Here is a 26,529-nt window from a genome sequence, read left to right on the forward strand (position 1 = left end):
ACATATTGATGTTGAAAAAGTGCTTTTGTCATTGCAGGTTTCGAGGATTCTTTTGGAAGGCTGCTAGAATAGGTAGGTCTTCTTAGTTCTTACCCCCCTTGGATTGTGTTTAAGACAGTACCTCTTTGCATCTCTTCTTATGGACTGACACTAATGATATGCTTTCTAGGAGCAAGAATTAGCTAATAATAGTTTGACTTCATTTTCAACCGTATAAATACAAGTTTTTGGACTATATCCTCTATCAGTTAGTGTGATGATTCGTTTACACATTCCGTTGATTAGACTTTGATTTGTTATGTCACACTTGTAACAGGTGAGCGTTTGAGCCCTTGGATGTCCGTGGGATGCTTCATGATGGGTGTGTCTATCATTTTCTTTTGATGTCTCAACTTATCACAAGTGTAGATTTTACTTCTTTTGAGATACCCAGTTTTCTGTATGCAAAAAAGGTTTCGATGAAAGATTAGAGTGTTCTCTTTGGATGATGGGTTTGATCTTTGTGTTGTTTTTATGTGAAGTCTTAAGTCTATAAGCCGAATTGTAGAACATTGGAGCCATCAAACCAGAATATATAACGCACAAAGAAGAGCTATTTATTACACCGTTGCAAGTTTTTCAGTTACTAAGTGAATCTTCACAAGCTCAAAGTAGTCATGTCTGCTACGATTACGATGACTGCAGAAACAAAGGATTGAAAACTAAATGGGCCTAATTATATTATCCAGGCCCATTATAAGAGGTTTACATATAAGTAACATAGCTTAGCTTACCTTCATTCAAAATAATTCAAGCCGAGAAACTCGTCCCCTTAAAACCCCAAGACTTCTCTGTGACCTAGCTTCCAGGTCAAGTTATGGTACTTTTTCTTCTCTGTTCTTCTTTTCGATTTCTTCTACCAGTTTTATCGAAACATATGTTTCTCTTTGACTGTTTGATTTGGTCTTTTTGTTTCTGTTTCTCTGGCAGACAGAGACAGGAGAAGTTGCTGTGAACCCGAGAGCATATCCTATCGCAGATTCTCAGTTATCGTTAACGATTCTGGATCTAGTTCAACAAGCCGCTTTCCATCAACAACTCAAGAAGGGTGCTAATGAAGGTACCTTGTTGAAAAATTTATTTGCATGTTATATTTCCACTTCTAAAAATTTGTAAAACTAAAACTGATTTTTTTTGTATAATTTTCTCTGGTTTTTTGTTCAGCTACGAAGGCACTTAATCGTGGGATCGCTGAGATTGTGGTCATGGCTATAGATGTTGATCCCCTGGATATTCTTCTTCATCTTCCTTTAATAGCTGAGGATAAGGTTTGGTTTCTTCCTTGTTTGTTATTTAGACATATGTTTTTTTTTCTTTTCAAATGAAATCTTTATGTCTTGTCAGAGTCAATTAGCTTTTGTTTCCTGAACTTAGACAGCCTTTATATTGTTCTTGTGACAGTTTTTTAGTTCTTGAGAAACTCATAAGTTGGTTTTGATTAGTACGTCTAATCTTTTCCTCTTGATTGTTGGTTTGTTTAAACTTTTCCTGGTTAAGATAATTAATAAAGTTTTGCATATTGTTTTGGTTTACTAAACTCTTGTCTTTTATGTTGCAGAATGTTCCGTATGTGTTTGTGCGTTCAAAGCAAGCCTTGGGAAGAGCATGTGGTGTATCAAGATCTGTTATTGCTTGTTCTATCACATCAAATGATGATGGTGGTCTGTTGGAAAAACAAATCGAGCATCTCAAGGATACTATTGAGAAGCTTCTCATCTAAAAATAAAAACCTCGAATTGACTGCTCGGTATGATGAGTCTCCCCTTACGGTAAGGCTTTGACTGAAGTTTTGTGTAAGCAAATACCAAATCAAAAACCGTCCATATTTCTCTCTTATTTTTTACTTTTTGCTGTAAAGTATGACATGACATTGATAATTGACACATTTATCTAAATTTCTGTTTCTTCAAGAGTTTGTACTGGTTTTTTTGCTCTGTTTTTTTTGGTTTTGTGTTGAATTATTGTGGTGATTATTTGTTAAAAAAACTGTTTACCTTATAATTAAATCTAAGATCTTTCAACTTAAGATCTAAAAGGCAGCTCTAAGATCGACACATGTAGCATTCAGAAAAGTATTAGACTATATAATGTGAAATTAAGTGAAGAGTCACAAAAGCACTTGAAAGATGATATCTTACTTGTTGAACTCAAAGGTAATAGATAAATCTGAAAGTGGTATATTATATCAAATTACTACAAACCAAACACAGTAACAAAGTTACAACTCCTAAGGACTTTTAAAAGGACCAAAGACATTGATATAATGTATGGTTTTTATAATATGTTAGCTTTCTACTGTAATAGAAGTGGAAAGAGCAGTGCCTTCTTTCCTCTCTATTTGGCTTCTTGCTCCAACAAGGGAATCTTGTCTAACCCGTTTAACTGGAGCGGCGGCAGGGAGAAGACGCTCACAGTGGAGCTTTTGCTCCTGATTTCTTTCAGCACACGCAAAGCAGCTATTGTACTTTTCATGTGGAGGCTCTCCATGAACTTGTGCTCTGCTTGGTGGACACTACTACTCTCATCAGACTCTGTTGTTGCATCAGCAGCGACCGACTCGAAGAAGCAATCGAGCATCGCCTCGGATTCCTTGATCAGCTTGTACAGCAAGTCGGTAGTGTAAAAGGGTTGCTGAAGAACTTTTTGGATGTAAGGCAAGCGCATGAGGTCACCGGTTCGTTTGTCGTACTTCTTCAGTATCTTAACCAATCCTGTGTAGTTCAGAGCACTGTAGTTCTCGAGAAGAACCATCTCTCCATGGAGATCAACGATCTCTTTCCTTATGCTCATCATCTTCTCCTTTGAGTCCTTGGACTTGCCAATCCTATCTCTCAATTCCTGTTATTTAAACCAAAAGACAAACCGGATTCGTAAACCAAATCAGCGATATTAAATCGATGTTTATTGGGCCTGGCCCAAATCCGGCCCAGAAACGGGATGATTGTGTTACCTTGAGTCTGATGATGTACTCTTCCTCCTTCTCAACGAAGAAGTTGTTGAACTTCTCCAGCTCCTCCTCCAGCAACTGGACGAAACTGATCTCTTCTTTCGACATCCCGACGGAGTTATCGTCGAGCCGGAGACGTTTGGCGGGACGATCTCCGGTTTTGGAGTCGATGAGCTTGAGACGCTTCTTGAGATCCTTGTAAGACAAGAACTTGTCGCGCCATTCAGGCAGTGTCTGCTCGATCTGATTGCTCAGACTCTTACCAAACTTCATGCTTTCTTCTTTTGCTTTGTTTTGTTGTGTCTTTTTCTTTTTACTTGCTTGTGAGAAAATGAGGGAAAGTGGAAATGGAAGTTAAGAGATATAATAAGGATGATGAAAAAGGAATATTCGGTTTAGAATATCCATTTTTCTCGTGTCTTAATTTCGGGAGAATATCTCTTGGTATCATTCCTTTTTCTAATCTCTTTTTTATTTTTCTAGCTGTGGGTGATAATACAACACATGGCAACTGTCGGTTAACACTAAGTACTATCAGTCCCATTCTCTAACCAACAACGGTTAAGGTTTTTACATTGATGAACTTATATTGAATTAATAATTTTGAACATAACCAGCTAGTAAAGTGATTAAAAATGGTATATTTGTATTTTTGTATTTAAAATTTAAATCTATTATCATCAATCATCAATCATCATCAAAAAGAGTATTGGATAATCTTTTTCAATTTTATATTTTACTGATATAATAAGTCTAGCTCAGATTTTGTCATGATAAAGAACACGTAGGACACCGGTCTTCGTGATCTATCCATCTCTCCATGATCATTTACGAGTAGTAGTTTTGACGGCAACCACTTTTGATTTAGAGAGCATATATTTAATTGAAAATAATATTATAAAAGGTATGCGAGTGGTCATAAGTTTTTTGGGGGTCCAATCGATCGTGGGAATATTCGTGATATAAGAAAGGGTATAAAGTATAAACCTTCGGCATCTTTCTTTTTAAAAGCATCCAAACTCCAAAGGCCAACCATTACACCCGATTCGCGTCTCTATTCATACATTTTGACCTGGTCTATATGCAAACTTGTATGTTACTTTTCAACTTGTCGTCAATCTTTTATGTTAAAACTACTAGTCCAAAGAATAACTATTTGCAATTATAAATATACATTGATAAGACAGTGGGTTTGCTGACCCCCAAGATAACATTACTACTATGTCAGTTGGCTCATTGTATTATTTTTTCCTTCTCAAAAATTTGAAGTTCTTGTGACATGGTCGTGTGATTCAAGAAAGGATATTCTACATTTTGATATTGGAGATTTATCGACATATGATTTCTATTTTTCTACATTGTATTATCCGGGTTCATCATCTTTGATTAGGTCAGTAAATAGATTTAGGCATGATACATGGCTTATGCCACTAATGATCCTGATTGAGAGATGTAAATTATACATAAGATAAGATATACTCAAAAAGATACTAACTCTTGTTCAAAAAAGAATCCATATCCTTCATTACAAAACTGAAAACAGATACATTTGACCTAGTCTTTAATATTTTTAAAGAAACAGTAGGAAAAGAGCACTCGGAGTCTTTCTTCTAGAGTCAGCTTTATGAACTTTATACGTCAGTCACTTCCCCATTTCCGGACAACACTTTCTTTAGCAGAGACATCCTTCTTCCACATCTCCTCTGAGTTATCACCATTCGCTTTTGAAACTTCTATACCCGTGAGTTTGGAGCTAAGAGAAGTCAAACTTTCACGTGTGCCTCGCAGGGCGTACAACAACGGGTTCAACACGAACGCAGCCATTACTTCACCTTTGGCAACTATCATATACTGCAACAACAAAACCATTAAAGAATGAATAAGAATATGGTTGCTATGTTAAAATAAATAAATAAAAAACGCATACCACGAAAAATATTGCAAAGAGGGTAATGGTAATCTGCTGTGCTTCATTCCAGAAGTGATCGCCACTGAACCAACCACCACCACCACCTCCAGACCAGCCTCCTCCTCCTTCTCCACTGCCACTGCCACCGCCACCGGATCAGGGCCGGCTCATAAACATTTTAGGCCCCTGGGCAAAAATAAATTATATAGCTTTTTGGCAATTTTTCTTTTGAAAATTAGTTAAAATCTAAAATTTAATGTAATTATTTGAACAATTATATTATTTTGTATGAAAATTTTCAAGATAAATTTAGTTTTTAAAATATACATAACTAAATTTAGTTAAATATATTTATATTTACATTTTTATTTATTAAAAATTTCAAAAAAAATTGTAAAAAAAAAAACGGGATCCTTGGGCCCTGGGGCGGTCGCACTCCCCGCCCACCCATCTAAGCCGCCCCTGCACCGGATTCTTCTTCTCTTTTCTTGATCTCTTTGTCTTCAAACTCAATCTTCTTCCCGCCAAGAGCGCTTTCCAATGCTTTACAAGCTTGCTCCTGCACACAATCAACTCCTCTCTCTAACGAACTCATAACAGTTATAGTCTTAAAGGCACACTACACCTAGTTGAGCTGCTACTAAGCTTCCGCTATGTAAGCGAGAAACGCGAAATCATTTGTCAATTGATTCAAAACACTTGAGCTGAAACCATTCTTAGACAATTGCAATACTCTGATTCGTTCCCGATTCATTTTGACTCTTATCAAATGTCATAAGAGTCGGAAGTGAGGCTTAGTGGGCCTTTAGCGTTTCTGCTTTTATTTTAATTTTAAGCCCATTTGATTGCGCTGAATATGTATAATTTACTTGTCTACCATGAAGTCTTAGATTTATCCCATATATAATTTACTTGTCTAGATTGACTTTTTACCCTTCCTATGTATGTATGTTTTGGATCGTGACAAAAAAAAAGTATGTATGTTTTGGATAAAACTCTTTCTCTTGGTTAAAAAACAGTGCATTTGTAGCATTTGATCATCAAAAGACCTATAAACATTCAAGGAAAAAAGATCACTCTACAGATCATCAAATGAGTTCATCTATATCTTAATCAATCGATTTAGAAAACTGGAAATCATTTGAGTTTTTTTGTTGTATCGTCATAAATATTATCGAGATTGTTGTCGACCAGCAAAAATATATAAAACCAAATGCACATAAGTTCTTAACTAAAAACAAATTGTGTAATGCGGCCCCTAGTTGGAAGGACAAGAGCCAAGAGGGTCCGGCTCATATATGACCGGTCATGATTTGCTGAGAATAATTCGATAAGGTTAACGAGTATAAAATATCAGATTTGGGGACCCGGATGGATTAATCATGTTGTTCCCAATTAGTCAACATAACAAGAACAAGAATTTATAACTATAAAACAAATTAACATCTCCATACATTTCAAAAACTAATATATATGTTGATTACACTAATTGACAAGAACTAAGAGGTTAATTTCAAATTTCCAATTAACTTTGAACAACCCACATGGTTTGATTCTCATCAATCACCCTATTCACTTTCTAATCCACATTATTTAATTTGTCTCGGCTCTTATTCTTGCATTGGTGTTAAAACACGGCTTACTTTGAGGTATGGCTTTCTATTTTTTGACAAATTGCTTCTTACTTTGAGGTATGTTAAAGGCTTCTTAACTTCTCAGTGATTAATAATTACTAAATTTTCGACTAAAGCTTGCAACATAATGTTGGTTATTCATGTCGTTGTTCTATCACACAAAACAACCTCGTAAGCACTTGAACGATATCAAAAAACAATATCACAGTCGCTTGTATATATATATTATTTTATTTTTGCGAAACCATTACTTATTAAAATTTGGCTCAAACACCACTGTTATTTGTATATAAGCTTGGCTCATATATAATAAAGAAAACGAACATTGTCCAAAACTTATAATAACCGAACCTATTTTAGATGCAGCTAGGCAAGTTATGCACATGTGAAGCAAGATTAATTAATATTTTGTACACCCCTCGCTTGTTCCGATTTCAAACTACAATCCTTCTCCACATAATAATTTCATAAGAAAATGTTATAAATGGTACGTATAGGATGCCCTCCAATTTCTATTTATAAAAATTCAATTATTATTTGATCAAAAAAATAAATCAATTATTATATTGATGAATATAAATGGTATTTAATTCTATTCAGTTGCAAAGTTCAAGAGGGAATAATTGAGAGAGGACTCATTTGCTCTCCTCTGACGCTTCCTTATAAATAACGCATATGAAACCATTAAAGAGTCCCACAAATATTTTTACACAAAAAGATTTTTTAAAATGAATATGGCAAACCAAGAGAAACCAAAAAAGAAGAAAAGTCTCATGAGCTTCTACAAGTTCTCCACCACCACTTCGAAGCAGTCACTCATAAACCCTAAATCCACACCAAACAAAGTCCAGATCCCACCACCATCAGTATTACAAGAAGAGGTATCAAAATCAATCGTGGTCCAGTCAAGCAAAATACAAAACCATCTAAGGAGGGACATCTTCGAGTTAAAGACTACTAGTAATGAGAGAAAGAAAGGCGGTGGTGGTGGTGGTGGTTGTGCTGCGGAGGAAGGGAGGAAGTCGGTGTCTCACGTGGAGAGGGATACGGAGGCGAGGATAGCTGCAGCGGCGGAGATGTTAACGGTGAGGATATTAGCGGCGGACATGCCGGGGTTTATGCAAGCACATGCGTTTAGGTGTGCGAGAACGACGTTGGATAGTTTGGAGAAGTTTAGTTCGAAGCACATGGCTTTCAATCTCAAGAAGGTAAATAACACTTCTCTTCTCTTCCTTTTTCGCACATTTATTTATTTTGTCCATTTCTGCTATTCTATCAATTATTTACATGAAAAAAATATATCAGAAGAGGCGGACTTTCATGAACAAAAATACAAAATTGTGATGCCAAAACTTAAAATATCTCCAAAACTTACAAAATTGTGTAAAAAGGGGTTACATCTAACTAATGATTATAGCCGAGTGGTAGAATTGCATTGGTGTGTTTCATATTGGTCATTGGACTATCTAACTATATACAATAGCGTTTCTTATAAAATATGAGTAAATAAATATATTTAAAACTTATTTTGTGTGTTTAGGTTCGACATTTTTCAGTTTTAGAACGTCTCTAAAGTTGAGTCTGTCTTTTACATGTGTGATATTATGGTCTTAGAGTTACTGTAGACGGTTATGTAGTTGAAATGGGTATATCAAGTTAATGAGACTAGTAATAGCTTGTATTGATAAACGAACAACTAGGCAGAAAACTCATTTTCAATACAAAAACATCAATAACTAAATTACAAAGTATGATAGAGAAAATGACACATCCTACCTCTTAGCCAATTGCCTCTGCTTTCATGATATTAAATGTCAATATCAGACACATGAGTTGTGTCTATGGGCTGCAAAACTAACACAAAAAGAAATAATCACTGTGGGTGTGAATAAATAATTTTGGATCTCAAAATGGATGGGAGAGTGAATATTAGGATTAAATAATATAAACAGAGTGATGGGAAATGGTCCAGCTAATGTTGAAAAGGGCATCCAAAGGGGTATGACCCAACAGAGCCATGTGGTCCTCTTCCACTCTTATCCCTTTTTAACTTATATTTTGGATCCATCTTTTGTCTCTCTCTCACTCACCACATGAATGACCGATGTGGCTTTGACTATTAGTTCTCTTTTTTCTAGACATTTTTTTTGTCAAAGTTCTCTAGACATTTAGTAAAAGAAGTTTTTAAAATAGTATATATCAAGTTTAAACATATCCTTTTCCTGTAAGAAAGAACAAAATGTTGTGAGTTCAAAAAAGAAAAGAGTTCCACACAAAAAAAAATGTCGTATTTTATTTGTCTTCATACCCTTAAATTAATAGGATGGTGAAATAAGCATCAATACATAATCGTGAAATGCTAATTACTAAGTATAGTAATAAGATGAAATTAAGTTCTGGAATCTTAGTTCGAATAACGTTTGTAGTGTAGTATATACATAAATATGTTGTAATGTAAGTGAGATATGAAAACAATGCAGGAATTTGACAAAGGGTATGGACCAGCATGGCATTGCATAGTGGGGTCAAGTTTCGGGTCTTTCGTGACACATTCCACAGGTTGTTTTATTTATTTCTCAATGGACAAACTCTACGTTCTCCTCTTCAAAACCAAAGTTCGTCCTGCTTCTCCCCATTGATTTTCTTTCTTCTTCTTCTCATTATATATTGTTTCCCTCTCTTCCTTTTAGGATGTTACTATCACAATCATATTCACAAAGGCCTACTGTAAATTCATTATTACTACGCTTTTTTTATACTATGTTATCATAAAGTTGGAACAACTATACAAGCCTTAGTTCTATTTGTGGGTCGAGTTTGTTTGGATTATGCGTTAATTGATATGCGTGCATGCGTCCAACCAAAAAAATCTCGGAATATATATTCCTTCAAAGATTGAAATAGGGTTAAAAAACCTGCGCAATGTGATTAAGATTGTGGAATATATAAAATGCTTCTATGAAATTTTATACGGTTCGGTTATTTCGCAAAAAAAAGTTTATCATTGTTATATGTTATTTTGCTCTTCATTTGGCATACCACTCAAGTCTGAAGTTCCATGAGCGTAGCTCAAAATCCGAAGCTAAGGGATGCTTATACTATACTAGCTAGTACTAGGAGTCTAGCAAACAAATCGCTCTTTTAAGAGGGATCGGAGATCCATGTAGCATAGACATGCCTTAATATTATACTGGGGACTTGATTTCTACTCCTCCTCGTTGTTGTATCAAGGTTTGATTAGGAACGAGACTTTGGTGTTATACTTTTTTGATCAACCTTTGGTGTTATACAAGGCTCAAAAGATTCTTCTTTTTTAGCAAGTTCAAAGATATAAGTTTTCTTTAGATTTAGCTTTGGATATCTGGATTAAGTCGAAGCGTCCGATGATAAATCATGGGACAGAGCAAACCTTTTGGTAAATAATTTCCTGCAAACCCACCACAGTATTGCACAATGCTATTCTTTTATGAAATTTTCAAAACAATAAAGCATGAAAATTCCGATATTAGAATTAGTAAATGCCATTCAAATATATTGGTCTCCAACATTTAGCACAATGACTAATTCCAAATCAAAGAAGTTCAAACTTGAAAATATTGCACCCTTATGGCAGCATGGAAACCTGGTAAAACACATTACCTATACACATTCATAAATAATAAGATCTCTGAAGATTAGAAAAAGATGAAAATGTCGGCTGTCAAAATGATTTTCAAAGCAAACTTGGTAACTGACGTTTTTTTGTTTTTTTTGTTTTGTTTATGGTTCTGAATATCTCACAAAACACAAGCATTGAAAAGAGCAAATCCATATAATAATCACATTCTTCAAACATTCATGTCATAAAACAAAAAGCAAAACCTTGGCTTTGTTGTCCATCATGAATCTGAAACTTTCACATAAAGAAAAGAACACACAAACAACCCTAATACGAGAATATATGCATCCACCATTGTATCAGTGATCTTATGAACTTCCAGCGCTTGATGATCTTCCTCTGCGTCTCCTTCTTCTATTAGACGAAAACATAGAACAAAAGCCACAACCGGCAGATATCTCAGGGGAAGGTGGATCCAACGTTTGAGAAACGTCCAACCGTCCACCGTGGCTACGTCCTCCGTCCGATGCGCTACGTTTCACTGTTGCCGTGGTTGCAGCCACTGACCCGTCGCGATGATCGTTACGTCGGTCTTCTTTTCTTTCGTCGTTACGGATTTCTCCGCTCAAGAATCTGTCGTTCCAGATGAGTCCTGACGATCCTTGTCTCCTGAACGACGTCGTTGATCTCTGCAACGCCATCGTTCTCTTCTTTGTTTTGTGTTTTGTTTTGTTCTTTTTCGTTGGAATGAGAATTTGCCTGTGATCACGAAGGTTTTGAAAAAAAAAAATGAAGAGAAGAAAGGGAAAAAAACAATTTAAGTTTCAACCAAAAGAGAGGAAAAAAACAAGAATTATTATGGGAAACGGTTTTTCCTTTTTTTAATATATTTCTTCTCTTTTTTAACCACTTTAATATATTTCTTTCTTTAAGAAGACTTTGTCATTTTTCAATTTTCTTATTACGATATTATTTTCTTATTACGGTTTCCACATTTGTGGTTTTAACTGAAACTTTCTAGGAAAATTAGATTCATTTACCAAAAATAGGGGAAACCGAAGAACACAACTTACCGTCTGTCCTAATTGCTGTCGGAAATAAAACTGCCACTGTCATCCCAAAACGAGTTTTTGTTTCCCCAAAATCCCAAAACGAGTTTATAAAAAAGAAAAGGTTTTTATGTAAGATTGGTCTAAGATGGTCGACATGCGTTTCGTGTCCCTAACGATTTTACTTTGATTTGCGCGGGTCAACAAAATGACTAATTATCTTCACTTTAAGGTGGACAAATAAACAGAACCCGAAAATCTGAATCGAATTTAATTCAGTAAAAATAAATCCAAACTGATCTGTATCCAACATAAACACCGAATGTATCTTTTTATGGTATTTTGGGTTATGGATTTTATTCGAACTAAACCGGAATCTAAATGGATATCCGATAAAACCTGAAACATTCAAAATCTCATAAAGATTTTGTACAAAACATGATTTCAATTTCTAATATGTATTCAAAATACATTAAATATATTGAACATCTAAAATATTTATCTATTACACAAAGGTTGATGGTTAAAAATGATTGTTAAATTTTGAAATATTTAGATTTTGTTTTCATTAAACAATATTCTTCTGAAATGAGAAAGTGATTTTCGTTTTCTACTTTCATTTATTTAGTTTTCTTTTTATCAATTAATATATATATATATATATATATATATATATATATATATATATTTATTTAATGATCATGGTTAACATTTTTTTTATATTTAAATCGATTTTACTTATGTTTTGATTACAAAAGTTTCAAATTAGATATTTAAAAACCGATAAAACCGATTTTACTTATATTTTGGTTACAAAATAGATACAAATTAGATATTTTAAAACCGAAGAACCAATTGGGACCCGAATCCCATGCCTAATCTCAATTATCAATTTTCCTAAATATTTATGAATAAATTTCCCTAATTTTTTATGAATGTACTTTATTAATATTTCTTTTTTTGTCAACGATATTAATATTTCTTAAGTACATGATATTGTGATAACCATTATCTTAGAACTTTAGAATATTTGTTCTTTTAGATGATCAGTTTCATGAGTCCATAATTAATGGAGAATATTTACTTTTGGTGGATCTTCCGACCGATTCAAGTTAACGAAAGCCCAACAAGCCACTTGTGTCTTTTTGACTTGTTCTGTTATTCCCCTCTCTCTCTCTCTCTCTCTCTCTCTCACAAATTCTCTCATCATCGAGCTCCCAAATTTCGCATAGCGAAGGTTTGTGTCTTATCTCAAAGTAGATTGTCCAAGTAGGAATCAAATAAAAAAGATCGCTTTAGACAGTTTTACGTAATTTAATCGAGAGATATATTCATTCTCAAATGTTCGAGATTGAAAATCGAAATGTATTCTGATGACTGCTTAATTCGTTTTTTTTTCTCGAATTGGAATTGGTTGATGATGATGATAAATTTAATCTGATTGTACTGTTTACTTATCACTCTTTGGTTGACATTTTATACACCAAAAGAAAAGAAAAAAAAAAACAATGAAACTTGTTTTAGCTTTCACATGTCCTGAAACTTGGATTTAGTTTATTATTATTGCAGAGTAGGATAGAATGGCAACAGCATCAAGGTTCCAAGCATTCTTGAACAGTCCGGTTGGACCTAAAACAACCCATTTCTGGGGTCCTATCGCTAACTGGGGTTTTGTTGCTGCTGTATGCTTTCTCTTTCCTTCTTCTTTGTGATCTGAATGACATTCCTCCATTCATTCATAATCTTTGAATTTGGTTTGAGTAATAATAGGGTTTGGTGGATATGCAAAAGCCTCCAGAAATGATATCTGGAAACATGTCCTCAGGTATCTTATTACGAAGGCCTTCCATATATGCAAGCATATTATTAGCTAAGCTAAACCTCTCTCATGCTGCGATTTGTTTTTGTTACAGCCATGTGTATTTACTCTGCACTGTTCATGAGGTTTGCATGGATGGTTCAACCACGCAACTATCTACTACTTGCCTGCCATGCTTCCAATGAGACTGTTCAGCTCTATCACCTCTCTCGTTGGGCTAGAGCCCAGGGGTAATTTCTATTTCTCAGAGAAACCATATATATTCGTGTGTACATCATAACACACATGGACAACTGCTTCTAGGGTGACTGTTTTATAGATGAACCCAGTATGTTTTATGCAATTAGCTTCTATAATTTAGCCCTTTGTTGTTTTCTAGCTTATTTTGAAGTCCTTTAAACGTGCTTGATGACAGTTATCTATCCTCCACGAAAGAAGAAGAGAAACCGTCTCAGTAAAACAAAATGAGGAAGGAAAAGTTTCTTTAATTCTGCTTCTGATCAGCATTTGCTCTCTTGGAATTACTGAACTCCCATCCATTTGATTTCTTTTGAAACATGTTTATGTAGCGTCACCAAGATATATGGGTTGTTTTACTTGTTGGATCCTTCATTGACGTTATCTCTTTGGTTTTCATAAGTAAAACATTTGTAAGAAAATTTGGGACCAGTTGGAGACAGTCCCCATTTCTTGTTACTGCCAACACAAATTGCTCTTGAAACACATACATGACATGAGTTGAACGAAAGCGCACAGACGTAGAATGCAAAAACAAAAACCATATTCAATATCTTGCAGTCTCAATCGCATAGAAATTTATCATCAAAATCAAGTATAGCAAAGGTCCCCGCTAGCTAAAACCCTCCAAAGACAAAAGACTAACTGAACTTTTTTGCTTTGTTTATTTTCAAAGCTTGATAAGTCCTGTGTCAAGCTCATCATGCATCAATTAATGTTTGCCTTTGGGCCACTTTATTACATGAAATGAAACCTCGTCAAGAGTAGAAACTAAGGAACTTCGATTCATAAGCCCTCTCAGAATTTGAAAACCATTTGCTCTGTGAATCCGAGTTCTTTGAGTATCCCCTTTACCTGCGGTGAAACAAACCAACGGAACAATTAGACATGAAGTGCTGGATCAAACGGTTTAAATTTAGTTTTTAGGTTTCGCGTTATTATATTTGCCAAGATAAGATGTTGACGACTTAGAACAAACCTCTCCTTGTGACCAGTCTGGAGCTTTGCCTCCGGATACATGTTCCATCATCCCAGGAGGACCACATACCTGAATTAACAATAAATCATACCACATTAATCAATAGTGAATGCTTTGATTCTTTTGTCAGCTAATCAAATCCGTTTCGCTAGACGCTTTGACATTCTGATTCTCACTCTCTTACAAAACATCTGCATACTCCAAAATCCACTAACTAAACTAATGTGATGTTTTAATTTTTTCAATGTCTATCATGTGCCATTACGCAGAAGAATATTACACAGCGTTTAAGGGAAGAAGCGATGGAAAGAGATTGTAGAAACAGTTCCTTTCAAAATACAAGCAACGGTTCTGAAGATTGTAAGGTAACTTACGAGGATAAGTGTATCGTCAGCAGGAAGAGGTAAGCCTTTCAGAGCCATGTCCTTTGAAACGTAACCTACTCCTCCTTTCCAATTTTTAGTAGGATTGTCAACAGTGTAGAATACCTGTTTAATTTTTTTTTAATAAGAAAAGTGGTGTATGCTAGTAAAATAAGCAATTGAAGACATCAAAGAGGATCTACCTTCAGATTTGGGTGGTTTGCCTTAAGAGCATCCAACTTTTGCTTGAGAAGTATATCATCCGGAGAAACATTGGCATAAAGTAATGTTATCTGTGCACACAAAATTGCAAATTTCCATGTTAGGATATCTTCTTTTGTGTGAAAACTCGGTTTTCAAATGAGCTGTAAATAATGATGACAGTTTCAAGATCTGGGTGAAGAAACCAGCAACTGGAACACGTCGAAGTTCAGAAATTTGTACGGATAGGTTACATACTAAAGTATGGGGTATATAAATGATCATTTTTGAGAAAAGAATAAGGTAACAATAAACTGGTCACCTTCGTGTTGTCCTCAGGATTCTTCACGATGGTATCAATCACCTGAAGCATTGGAGTAATCCCACTTCCACCAGCAATCTTCAAGTTAAAGGAGAAGATGGATACAAACACACAAAATTACCAGTCAACAGGATGTATGTAAGAAACCTTCAATAAACTTGGTTGTAACAAGAGAAAAAGGGTTTATACCATGCCAATATGTTTCTTCATATTAGGCGAATACTTGAACTTTTCAATGGGTCTACAAGAAACAAAAGGTAGAAATAGTTAACCAGCATATAAAATAAAGAACTATAGTTAAGTAAATGCTAAAAGTCAAGAAACTATACCCTTTCACTTCCAACACATCCCCCGGTTTTAAGCTGGCAAAATGCTGACTCATTTTTCCATCTGGATATACCTGCAAAAGGCAGTGAACACATCATAACAAAAGAAATCAGATCAATCATAACACAATCAGTTATTTGCAAGAAAAATAGTACCAAAAGCGGATAAAGGCACATGTATATTAGAGAACACTCATACGGTCATACCTTAATCAGTAAATCAAAATAGCCCTTAGCCTCTGGGTCTGAGATAGGAGTGTAACTGAGATTAATTCACAAACAAAAGATAAACATGGTTAATAGAAGCCCCACGTACATAAGCACAAGTACTTTCAAGACAACATGCGATATAAGTAATCTAAAAGTTGAAAATTAGACGGCAGAAACCACCAAAAGTGTTTTTTTTTTCAAGAGCTAGGCTAACAGATTCTCTAACTTAATAAGAAGAATGGTTGTCCGGACATGAAATACAATACAAAGCTGTTGAGAAGGTTTTAGCTTAACTTACGGCCTAACGACATATTTTGTTTTCCCTTCAGCATTATAGCCTAAAGGAGCTCTGTACAAAGAAAAAAGGAAACAGGTTAGACATTTACCACTCTATCTGAGAAATTTTCCCAAGTTGTCAGCAATAAATTTATTTTACTGCAAAGTTGTGCGAGTGAGACCACAACACACCTTGTCAGGAGACAAGAAGCGACATGAAGACCCAAGTTGGTTGAGGGGTCAAATGAGAACCTAGTATCAAAAAGAAAAGCAAAAACAAGAAAACCAAAGTTAATCGACATGACTTACATATTTATCATCCAAGAAATGGACTTAAATACAGGAGTATTGCCGAAAACAAAAAAATGTACAGGAGCTTAAAACGTCTGCAGGTTGTAAAAAACAACTATTGACATCTAAACTAAGGAATTCAACTAAATTTAAGCGCACCAATGCCCGTCACTGATTAATGGATACAAGCTTAGAAGGTTAAACTAGGAGTTTTTACCAGCATGATCAGTAAAGGGATACAAGAACGGATGAGAAACAAACCAGCAACTTATCCATACCAACTCAAGATCATATCCCTTGGTCCAAATATGATTAACTAATGTGTGTATATTTATTAAAAAAAAATATGAGTAAGTGAAGCATATACCTGAACAACTTGGTGTTGTGGCTAACTGTAGCAGTGTCTTGGAGCTTGAACTCGAGCCATTTGTCAGGGTTTAGAGCTGAAACCAGACAGAACATACCAACAAAAGGGGAAAAAACCGTCTTAGGTATCATGGAGCCGACGCAAAAAAGAGAAAAAAAACATCACAAATCTAATCACTGTAGCAAAAACGTTATAAGGAAAATCGTGGTAAAGAGTATAAAACAAAGCACCTGTTTTGGGTCCCGTCTCTTCCTTAGCTTGATCCAGATAAGCCTGTGAGATCGATCATAAAAGCACAAAACGAGAGAGTCAGCAATCAAGGTCTAATACGGTGCTACAAAGATCTGTATGTTTCAGTATCTGAATCAATGTGTTTGTTCCTCTAGACTCGTCTGATTGAATGTGATATACATTGAACAAAATACAAAGAGAAAGGAAATCAAATCAGCTTCGAACGAAAAGCTCACCAGATTGTTGGCGGAAGTGAGGTAGTAACAGGAGAGTCCACCGGAAAGTGCAGCGATCGCGCCGGCGGAGAATCGGAAAGTGCCGAGACCAGATTTGCTTTGGGATCTGAACGCGGCGGGGAGTGCGATCGGAGCTGACCTAGCGAGTCGGCGGAAGAAGGAGGTCGCCATAGTTCGTTGGTTTGGTTCAGATCTCTCGGAGAATAATAACAAAGGTAAGCGCAATGGGAGGAGGGTTTTAGAACCTTTGTGATTATGAGCGACACAGACCTGAAGATTGAGAGTGAATTTTACCCTACGGACATGTCTACGTAATAACGGTGGAGTTCTTATAACAAAACCCTATCAAAATTATTTTTAATTAACAAAATTACTATTAATATCTCATCTATTTCAAAATAATAAAATTTTAACATTTTTTGTCATTTTTGTATAAAAACAACAATGACTACATCTATTTCAACAGATAAAAATTACACTGTGGAATACAACATCAAATTATATTTAATTATTTGCATACTTTTAATATAAATCAATAAACTCTCCATAAACACATTATTAAAAGGCCTTCTATTTATATAAGTAAAAAATAAACTCTCCATAAACACATCTTAAATTTTCAAGTCTACGCAAAGATTGAACTCTGCAGTTCAGATTAAGCATCAAAGCTGCTATAACAATCTGTTTGATTTCTCTAAAGCACTAAAGTCGTGACATTCTAGCTACAAACTCGAGAGACGGCTTGCGGTTTTGAGTGAACATTGCCAGAACCCTGATCTACCCATGTAGAGATCAGGTGGTGAGCAATTGCAAATGGCCCCGGGATGAACATAGGAGCCAGCTCACCGCTTTCAACATTGAAATCTGTTGATAGACCCTGGCTTTTCTCCACACCTTTACAGATTTGCTCTATCTTTGAAGCAGCTGTTCTTTGGGCCTTCCTGTATTCTGCAAACGTCAGTGCTTTCTTCACATCTTCTCTACTGTGCCATTGAGCATCTGCGCAACACAACATGCCTGCTAGTTAGCTGAACGTGATGAATGTCAATAAACTCTGGGGATTTTCCAAAAGGGTTGAAGTTACTCTACCTTCTAACTCTTCCTTGTCTACGTTAATGTCAAGAGTCTTGGCGAAAGCGAAGAACCCCAGCATCAGTTGGCATGGCATGCTACTTGGTCCCACTGCAAAATTTAAGACAAGCATATCATAGTTTCTGTTAAATTTGCAGTTCGGAAAGAAAAAAAACAACAAACGAGAGAGAATCAGACCCATAAAACATGATACATGACTACATTTCATAATCTTTAAAAAAAAAAATAAGAGTGTAATCTATACACACATTCAATTTTCATCTGCTTGACATATAAAAGTTCCTCATCAACACGACACTCATGCATTGATTGAACATTTTTAACGATACTCTGTAAACCACAAGCTAACAAAGACAAGATACAAGATATAAATGGAAAATGTACACCAACAATTATATTATAACACTATCTAATTTACCAGGCCAAGGCTGAGAGCTGTGATAGACAACATCTCCTACTTCAATGCCTGTCTCTTCCCATGTTTCTCGCCTCACAGCCTCTTCTAAGCTTTCCCCTGGCTAGCAAAAAGCAGCATAGATAATAACAATATACATACAAATAGAGATGGCTTAGCAGTAAAGAGCTTTACAAACCTCAATAAATCCAGCTAAGCAACTCCACATCCTGGGTACATATCTAGACTGTCTGCTCAAAAGCGCACGATCATTCTCTCGATCAATAACTAACATTATAACCACCTGGTAACGAAAAAAAAATCAATCAGCCATAATAAGTTCTGCAAAGTAACTCGTGCTCTTACGGATCAATACATACCGGGTCAACCCGGGGATAAACCCGCTTTCCGCAAGCCTCGTTTGAGCATTGCTTTCTTCTCCCTGCTTCCTTTGGAACATTTGCACCTCCACAAGATCCGCAGAATCTTGATACTCTGTGCCACTCAAGCAACGCCCTAGCCTGTCAATATATACAATACATAGTACTCAGAGATAAAAAAGGAGGAGCCTTTAAAAAAAAAAAAAAGACACGTCACATTCACATACATGTCCTGCGATAGCCAATTCATCCATAGCTCGCTGATCCACCCAATCAGCAGCAACCATCAAAGTCCGAAGCTCGACGAAACAAAGCTTCCTACTTTCAAACACCAAAACGACGCCGTCCTCTTCTTCAGACACATCAACCGCCCAACACACCAAATCTTCCTCCACCTTGGGTCCTAAATACACGAGCGAGTTCTCGTCCAGATCAACCCCGCGGCTCGCAAGCATACCCTTGCACTCAGCCAAGCTGATCCATCCCAGATGCCAGATCGGCGACGCGGAAGCTTCTCCGTCTCCGCCGCTGCCAGTGGAGAACACCAGCGGGCGGCCTTTGCTGAAGGGGAGGACTCTGAAGTCGGGGGAAGGAGGCGTGGCGGTGTGGTGATTGGGGATCTGCGGGATTAGGGATTTGAGGGAGTCGAAAGCGGAGGAAGGAGAGAAGGAGTCGGTGGATTTTGGGGTTTTGGATTTCAAGGGGTTGCCTGCGTACGCGTGTGTGGTGGTGGTTCTTCTTAGGTTCGTCGACATTGTCAGAGACGAGAGTGTTGCTCGTCTGGCTACAGATCTGGCGAGGAAAGTGAGAGTGGGATATGAAGAAGAAGAAGAGAGGAAGAGAGCAAGCATCTCTGTTTTTTACTCTTTTTACTCCGCATTGTTTCGCGCTCGATGATCATGTTAGAGAGAGAGAGCCCAGGCGGAGTGAGAAAGTGGAAGCGATGATTCAGACAAGTCTCGTCCTCACGCGTGTCAAGCTATGGCTCCCACACGTGTTGAGTTATGTCCCGCACATTTTAACTGTGGAAATTAGTTAGGCGCAACCTTCGGGCTACTTTTTTTTTAAGAATAAATATTTTAAATAATTAATAGTATTTTTAAAACAAAAGAGTATACTCTTAAATTTTTTATCAACTAATCACATCTATTAGAATCTATTCTATTAAAACAGAAGTACAAAATTAGATTAACCTTTAGTTTTTCACTATTTTTACATTGTCATGCCACCGAGATATTAAATGAAACTATATTTAAGTATGATTGTCTTTTCCTAATTTAAATAATAGATTTAAGCATTTAATGATTTTTTCTAATTTAAATAATAGATTTCCTTAACAAAATCTTAACCAAAATATATTTCCTAATATATAACATATAATCAATTTATATAACATATAAATAAAATATAAACTTTTATATATTATTAGAATAATACTTCCTATATAAGTTCAATTAGTTATAAATATAAGATTTGTTTATAAATACATTGTGATATAATAGATGATTAAATCACAAAATATAATTATTTAAAACTAATAAATAAAATCGTTATGTTTTAAAATGTTATATTAAAAATTATGTAATACATTTTAATTTACAAATATATATAGTATACCATTAATATATAAAAAAAAATAAAGTGAAAGAAAATATTTATACGGTCACGGGTCAAGCTCTAGAAATAAACAAAAACAGCAACATTATTTAAAAAAAATTATTTTAATAGAAATTATAGTTCCAAATATGACTATATGTTTTATGTATTTATAATTTTATTTTCTTTGTTTTTAAGGGATGCTAAGATTTTTGAATTGGAAAAAATTGTGACCCACCTCTATATTATTTTAATTAAGAAATTTAAAAACTATATCAGAATATTTTATTAAAATTTTAATTTTAATTTTCTTATTATTACTACAAATATAAATTTCCAATCTAAATTTATATTTAAATATTATAAATACATCATTTAGTATTAAAAGAAAATTAAAAACATAAAATAAATATCCGCCCTAGTATACTTTTAATTAAACAGTTCCCGTTATAATAACTTTGGCACATAGACAAAACCTTATAAATAGCACTGAAAATCTTTGTTTAATATCCGTTCGACCACAAGAAAACAAACACAACTGCGTCTACCGATGGTCCGGTTCAGACGTGCCAAACGACAAGAAGCTTTAATACTAGAGAGGGCATAGTCTTACATTAATATCCCAAATGTAACAAGATCCAAATCCGAAAGTGAAAAAATCTGAAAGATCCCAAATCCAATTCAAAGAAAAAATCTCACGAGTTTTTTTTTTTCATCAGATTGAAAAGCCTTTTCAGCCTTCGAGGCCGAGGGTGGATGTCAACCACGAGCACAGATCCTCCGTCTCCTGTGGGATTGTGTAGTGACCAAGTCCACTGTAAGCTTTGAAGGTCGTCTTCTTAAACCCATGTGCTATCAAGGCCTGTGATGATTTCTCCCCAAACTTGAACGGTACAACATCATCACCTGGAAACCAAAGAGGGTACATCAATCAGCACAAGAACAGTAAGATGATAAAATAACTAAAACGTAAGATTGCATTTACAGCAAGGCAAGATAAATGCATATTGAGTGATCAAACATTTCAAAGTTTTTAAGAGTAATATAAATTTTTTTTTTTACCTTTTCCATGACAAACTAAGATGGGTAACGATGCAGCTCGGTTCTTGATCTGCTCCTCTTCTAGTTTACCAGTTAGTGTCCTTCGAGAAAAGAAAAGAAAAAATCCCATAAAAGCTCTTATAAAAAAAAGGAAGAACGTTTGAACTTGGCACAAAGAGGAACACTTACTTGGCACAAGGAAGCCACCCGCTCAAGCCAATGACCGCGCTTAAATTGATAGGGTAAGGATTGCCATTTCCATATTTACCGAGCGCAAAGCAGGTCGCAGAATATAGAGAAGTCCCCGCACCCATGCTGAACCCTCCAACACCTAACTTAACTGTGAGCAATGAAAAGATAAACATTGTTTGTTTAAGAAATGGATTCGATACGAGACTGAAAGAGATGGGTTGACATGTCTTACTGTCAGCAGGCTCGTTTGACAAGAGTTTTGCAACATGTTCGGCAGTCACATCCAGTCCTTCTACATCATCAGGTCCATCTTCAGTCAGGTCCACAACATCAAACCCTGCATAAATTACAGTAGCAAGCAACTCATCAAACTTTTTTTTTCTCTCTCTCACAAAACACTCACTGTTCAGACTCTGATGATTAACTTTTGCATAGAGATTCCCATTATTAAGAAGCACAATAGAAAAGGATTCTTTGATCTCGTGATGTGGAGCCCAAACCAACTATGTGCTGGCTAATACTCTCCACCACTAGAGAAGATGACCTTTCTACCAGCATAAACTACGAATGCTATGTAGAAAATAACTTACAAGCTGTGGAAGGGAAACCACCAAACAAACTTATTGGCTTGAGAAGGAGCAGTCGGGCATATCCATTTGATCTAACATCACAGATACAAAGATGGGTTAGTATTGACAAAAGGTAAAGTAACTGAGCACGCTTAACATAATTTAAGGCAACTGCTGGAGATCATATAAAGCTAAGCTTGTAACTCACATTTGGAAGGGGAAGCGTCTCCAACATCTGAGACCAGCTGCAATAATGACAAAATTAAAAAAAAAAAAAGAGATTTAAGGTCATGACAGCCAACTTATTAAACTGACTTGTGTATTTAATCAAAACTCCAGGAGAAAATATGGCTTAACAAAAAGCAAAAATGTTTTATAGTCAATTTAAATTAGTTTGTCTCAGCTGAGTATAGTAAACTATGATGCTAGTTGACAATCCAAAATGAAAACAAACAACGTCAGAGACATCATAAAAGAAGTACCTGGAGCCATTGTCGCCAAGGCCATGTAGCCAGACAATAGTAGCTTGATGCTTCCCTTTGGGCCTAACCACATGAGTTTTCCCCAAACTCCACCGCTCTTCTCAAATTTCTGCCTGAAATAACGTTTGCAACAAATTCCCTATCATTCACTCACTCAAGACCAAAGAAATAAGCAAAACAAAAGAGGAATACAACTAACTTGAACCAACTGCAGCAGCACCAGAGAGACTCATTCTGAGATGACAAGTAATGCTGAGAGGAAACTGGCTCTGCAGGGGAAAGGAACACACCACGTTGGTTGCATCAGAAAAACAAATACCACATTGTTTCGAACCAAAACATCAAAAGAGAATAGAAACCTATAGAACTTCTAAACTGAGACAAAAAAAATTTTTTTAAAAAAAGACATGAATATTTATCCTTTTGTTTCCAACTATCTATTAACCACCAGAAACTTGTAAATAGAGAAGATTCATTAAAAAAAAAAAAAAAGGCCCGTTCGTACACTTCGCCGGGAAAAGTACATCGGAACGAAACACGTAGGATGTCTCGATCGGTCGACACAAAAAAAAAACACAGAATTGTCGTTGTCTTTACAAAATTAAAACAAAAACACTGTAAACGAAATCGGAACGATACATTGATGAGACAGAAACAGATCTTACCTCGGCAAAGGTGTAGCGACGGAGAAGTCTACGGAAGCCACCAAAAGATTAGAAGAGCTCCAGCGGCAGCAATCCGTATAAAATTTTTTTATGTGGCTTTGCTCGCAACTTTTGTTTTTCATTAGCGCCCCATAATTATTAGATTTTTGACTTTATCCCCGAGTTTTCTATTTTGATCAGTCTTAACCCATGATAAGAGAATTTGGGATTTTCGGTTTACTCTTGAACCAATTTAATTTGATTAAGGCTTTCAGTTGAGGCTTTATGATTATGGGCTTCTATCTACATGTGGTTTTGTACTTGTGTGTTTGTGTGTTGCGACTTTGTGTCTATACTATTTACCTTCTTTTAAAAAAAAATAATCTAAACCACAATATTTCTTTTTTGATAAAAAATGTGATTTTAACTCTTTACCTGAAACCCATCTGCCAGCAAGAATTGAATTTGAGTGGCGGCATAACTATTAGACAATCTTTTATCACTAGGCCAACATGGTAAACCACAATATTTGTTAGTTTTTTTAACACTGGTTAACGCATCACATCATCGTATAATAATCTCTAATTCTAACTCTATTATGTATAATAATCAACTATATGCAACATTGAATATTCATGAATGAATAACTCTGTGGATAATGATTCTACAATAAAACTCTTTTCCGAAACACTTGGATCAATGGACAATTTTTCATGTACGATAGATATTGTTTTCTCCGCGGCAGACGACTACAACGAACGACTTTATAGACAGTATTCTAAAATTTCAGACAAATTTTTGCATCCTATAATTTGAAAAAAAATTGCATAATATATAGGATTGGAACATGGATATAGAAGACTTAAACATTAATGGGTTGGCTAAAATATGCATCCACCATTTTTTGTTAGATCTTAAGGGTCTGTTTTCAGTCTTTTTGATCTCTAGGTTTTGTTTATAGTTTTTATCCAATGGACTAACGTATACTTAGTAATTTTTTACCATTCAAGCAAACAAAAAATTTCACACATGTAGAGAGAGAATGAGTGATTTTGAGAACTTGAGTTTTCATGAGTGTTGCGTTAGTGATAGTACATAAAGCTAAGAAGAAAGCCGAAGCAATACTGAATTGGAGTTACGTGTGTTTGGACTTTCGCTAATGTTACATGTTTCAATCTGACTACTAATAACGTCTCATGTCTGTGATGCTACTTGAATATCATCTGTGTTAAGTAGAGGTAAAAAGTCCACAATAGCTGCTTCTCTTAACATCATGTGATATGTTCAAACAAAGAAACTATTACTAAATAAAGTAGACGACGACTTCTAGTGAACATAGAGACATCGACCTTTCATACCATTTCAAAGATGAATTAGAATACCAACGATCCATGTCCACTACCGTTACATAATATTGATTATTACTACTCGAAGTGTTAAGTACATACGATTGTTTTCTTAGCTGGTTTGGATCAATAATATACAAATTTTAGATTGGATGGGATCTTACTTTGAATTGGGCTGATGTGTGTTTATACTATGATAGCCTATAGTCTCAGCTAATTTGCTAATCTTGGTTATAAATGTATTGTGCTTACTATACATATCAAAGGCTGGAGTACTATAAAGCACTAAGTAATCTAAGTTTTAGATTTTATAACAAATATGAACAATGAATAAGTTCCAGTTATGTTTTGTTGTGCTTATTAACATACCAAAGAAGAAACAAACCAAAGCTCTAACGTGGAGAAACTGGAGATACGAGACTAGAGCAAACAGACGGAAAACGAAAATGCCTCTCCCTCTGAATATGCAATCTTGGTATCTCCACAACCCTTCTCACACCTGTAGTTACATCAACATCATCATCATCATCACCACCAGCTGCCGCCAAAAGATCGACCACAACAAGTTTGGAATCAGGCGGCTCATTCACATGAACTCTCCCTTCAAGCATCTCAATCACCATAGCCATATCAGGCCTATTCTTAGCCTTCTCCTGTATACACCAAAGCGCCACATATACCAACTTCATCACTTGCCCTTCATCATTAACCTCCTTGGCTTCTATCAACCGTTGATCCACGATCTCCATCACTCTCCTCTCTCTCATCTTCTCCATCACAATCCTCGGAAAATACTCCAACTTCTTCTTCTTCTTCCCGTTCTTCTTGTTCTTGTTCTCTACCCTCGATATACTTCTCCTCCCTCCGATCATCTCTAGCAACACGATCCCGTAACTATAAACATCAGACTTCTCGGAGATACCGTGTTCCAGAAGCCACTCCGGCGCTAGATACCCGCACGTGCCGCGTATCTCCGTCACAACTCGGCTCTCATCTCTAGCGACCAGCTTGGACAGTCCGAAGTCCGTCACCACCGCTCTATAATCCTCGTCGAGGAGAATGTTTTCCGGCTTAACGTCGAGATGCAAGATCTTGGACCGACAGTCATTGTGAAGATAAGACAGGGGCTTTCGCTACATCTATCGCAACTTGGTACCTTTGGTCCCAAGTCAAGCATCCTCCGAGTCTTCTGCTTCCTCCTCTGCCCGGGAAGATCCACACGTCGAGAGACGAGTTCGGTATATACTCGTAGACGAGGAACCTGTAACGGTTAACAGACGAATAACCGTAAAGCCGAACTAGATTCTTGTGCTGCACGGAAGCTATAGCGGCTACCTCTGACCTAAACTCTCTTTCTCCTTTCTCTTCTCCTTCGATCCTCTTCACGGCCACTTGGCTTCCGTCTTTTAAAACACCTTTGAACACCGAACCCGACCCGCCTTTCCCGATCTGGATCCGGAACCCGTCGGTGGCTTCTTCGAGATCGTCGAGCTTGAACTTCGTCGGGACTCCGGCGACTTTCCGGAGGAAGCTGTACTCGATCCTGAGCTCTCTTCCTCGGAGATGTATCTTGATTCGAGGAGCTTCTTCTCTCTGTTGTAACGGTTTCCGGATCGCGAGGAAGCAGAACACGGCGAGGATCAAGGAGACGTCGACGCCGGCGAGGAGGTAAAAGGTCTTGGAGAGTTTTAGATAGACACGGGCGGCGATTATGACGAGGAGGAGGGTTAGGATGGTGATGGTGGCGATTATGTTTGCTT

At 36.2% G+C, this 26,529-nt stretch overlaps 10 protein-coding genes across 11 annotated transcripts in view; 3 read left to right on the top strand and 7 right to left on the bottom strand.

Moving 5' to 3' along the window:
- The first annotated feature begins 393 nt into the window (after positions 1 to 393).
- Positions 394 to 1,949, top strand: LOC108846641 (uncharacterized). Its single transcript, XM_057005215.1, has 4 exons — positions 394 to 859; positions 970 to 1,099; positions 1,204 to 1,307; positions 1,598 to 1,949. The coding sequence occupies exons 1-4, from the start codon at positions 857 to 859 to the stop codon at positions 1,757 to 1,759; spliced, it is 399 nt and encodes a 132-aa protein (XP_056861195.1). The 5' UTR covers positions 394 to 856; the 3' UTR covers positions 1,760 to 1,949.
- Positions 1,950 to 2,202: 253 nt separating this feature from the next.
- On the bottom strand, positions 2,203 to 3,405 carry LOC108844691 (SPX domain-containing protein 1). The gene is made up of 2 exons (XM_057005214.1): positions 2,990 to 3,405; positions 2,203 to 2,877 (listed from the first exon to the last, which is right to left on the bottom strand). The coding sequence occupies exons 1-2, from the start codon at positions 3,257 to 3,259 to the stop codon at positions 2,374 to 2,376; spliced, it is 774 nt and encodes a 257-aa protein (XP_056861194.1). The 5' UTR covers positions 3,260 to 3,405; the 3' UTR covers positions 2,203 to 2,373.
- A 793-nt stretch (positions 3,406 to 4,198) lies between these two features.
- On the bottom strand, positions 4,199 to 5,490 carry LOC108845577 (uncharacterized). The gene is made up of 3 exons (XM_057006471.1): positions 5,364 to 5,490; positions 4,914 to 5,053; positions 4,199 to 4,837 (listed from the first exon to the last, which is right to left on the bottom strand). The coding sequence occupies exons 1-3, from the start codon at positions 5,488 to 5,490 to the stop codon at positions 4,625 to 4,627; spliced, it is 480 nt and encodes a 159-aa protein (XP_056862451.1). The 3' UTR covers positions 4,199 to 4,624.
- Positions 5,491 to 7,135: 1,645 nt separating this feature from the next.
- Positions 7,136 to 9,334, top strand: LOC108847075 (uncharacterized). The gene is made up of 2 exons (XM_018620246.2): positions 7,136 to 7,737; positions 9,010 to 9,334. Exons 1-2 carry the CDS (start codon positions 7,258 to 7,260, stop codon positions 9,166 to 9,168), a joined length of 639 nt encoding a protein of 212 aa, XP_018475748.1. The 5' UTR covers positions 7,136 to 7,257; the 3' UTR covers positions 9,169 to 9,334.
- A 987-nt stretch (positions 9,335 to 10,321) lies between these two features.
- On the bottom strand, positions 10,322 to 11,452 carry LOC108846774 (uncharacterized protein At1g15400). The gene has a single exon (XM_057005216.1). The coding sequence runs from the start codon at positions 10,826 to 10,828 to the stop codon at positions 10,496 to 10,498; it is 333 nt and encodes a 110-aa protein (XP_056861196.1). The 5' UTR covers positions 10,829 to 11,452; the 3' UTR covers positions 10,322 to 10,495.
- An 806-nt stretch (positions 11,453 to 12,258) lies between these two features.
- LOC108837199 (mitochondrial pyruvate carrier 1) lies at positions 12,259 to 13,654 on the top strand. Of its 2 annotated transcripts, none has more exons than XM_018610264.2 (5): positions 12,259 to 12,413; positions 12,746 to 12,858; positions 12,947 to 13,001; positions 13,090 to 13,225; positions 13,411 to 13,654. In XM_018610264.2, exons 2-5 carry the CDS (start codon positions 12,757 to 12,759, stop codon positions 13,451 to 13,453), a joined length of 336 nt encoding a protein of 111 aa, XP_018465766.2. In that variant the 5' UTR covers positions 12,259 to 12,413; positions 12,746 to 12,756; the 3' UTR covers positions 13,454 to 13,654. The 2 variants fall into 2 exon arrangements, with proteins under 2 accessions (XP_018465766.2, XP_018465767.2); XM_018610265.2 differs by having other exon boundaries at positions 12,295 to 12,413; positions 12,730 to 12,858.
- Positions 13,655 to 13,759: 105 nt separating this feature from the next.
- LOC108837198 (NADH-cytochrome b5 reductase-like protein) lies at positions 13,760 to 17,302 on the bottom strand. Its single transcript, XM_057005217.1, has 13 exons — positions 17,034 to 17,302; positions 16,797 to 16,839; positions 16,567 to 16,642; positions 16,101 to 16,160; positions 15,931 to 15,981; positions 15,630 to 15,684; positions 15,426 to 15,496; positions 15,286 to 15,337; positions 15,097 to 15,174; positions 14,777 to 14,866; positions 14,586 to 14,699; positions 14,212 to 14,280; positions 13,760 to 14,087 (listed from the first exon to the last, which is right to left on the bottom strand). Exons 1-13 carry the CDS (start codon positions 17,202 to 17,204, stop codon positions 14,031 to 14,033), a joined length of 987 nt encoding a protein of 328 aa, XP_056861197.1. The 5' UTR covers positions 17,205 to 17,302; the 3' UTR covers positions 13,760 to 14,030.
- A 286-nt stretch (positions 17,303 to 17,588) lies between these two features.
- LOC108846918 (nudix hydrolase 19, chloroplastic) lies at positions 17,589 to 19,863 on the bottom strand. Its single transcript, XM_018620099.2, has 6 exons — positions 19,127 to 19,863; positions 18,900 to 19,040; positions 18,719 to 18,823; positions 18,544 to 18,643; positions 18,123 to 18,215; positions 17,589 to 18,032 (listed from the first exon to the last, which is right to left on the bottom strand). Exons 1-6 carry the CDS (start codon positions 19,748 to 19,750, stop codon positions 17,752 to 17,754), a joined length of 1,344 nt encoding a protein of 447 aa, XP_018475601.2. The 5' UTR covers positions 19,751 to 19,863; the 3' UTR covers positions 17,589 to 17,751.
- A 1,116-nt stretch (positions 19,864 to 20,979) lies between these two features.
- LOC130509850 (uncharacterized) lies at positions 20,980 to 23,027 on the bottom strand. The gene is given in 10 exon segments (XM_057006109.1): positions 20,980 to 21,401; positions 21,558 to 21,637; positions 21,726 to 21,876; positions 21,961 to 22,065; positions 22,319 to 22,355; positions 22,357 to 22,389; positions 22,506 to 22,542; positions 22,780 to 22,862; positions 22,864 to 22,892; positions 22,979 to 23,027. Coding segments are annotated over 10 exon segments (762 nt in total). The 5' UTR covers positions 23,013 to 23,027; the 3' UTR covers positions 20,980 to 21,228.
- Positions 23,028 to 25,161: 2,134 nt separating this feature from the next.
- The window catches only part of LOC130510125 (probable receptor-like protein kinase At5g20050), a 1,494-nt gene continuing 126 nt past the window's right edge, over positions 25,162 to 26,529 (bottom strand). Inside the window, exons 2-3 of the mRNA XM_057006472.1 lie at positions 25,907 to 26,526; positions 25,162 to 25,860 (exon numbers count right to left, since the gene is read on the bottom strand). Of these exons, the coding sequence (XP_056862452.1) occupies positions 25,162 to 25,860; positions 25,907 to 26,526 (1,319 nt within the window). The remainder of the gene's footprint in view (positions 25,861 to 25,906; positions 26,527 to 26,529) is intronic.

This window comes from Raphanus sativus, chromosome 3 (assembly GCF_000801105.2).
Source record: "Raphanus sativus cultivar WK10039 chromosome 3, ASM80110v3, whole genome shotgun sequence".
In the NCBI taxonomy this organism is placed as follows: domain Eukaryota; kingdom Viridiplantae; phylum Streptophyta; class Magnoliopsida; order Brassicales; family Brassicaceae; genus Raphanus; species Raphanus sativus.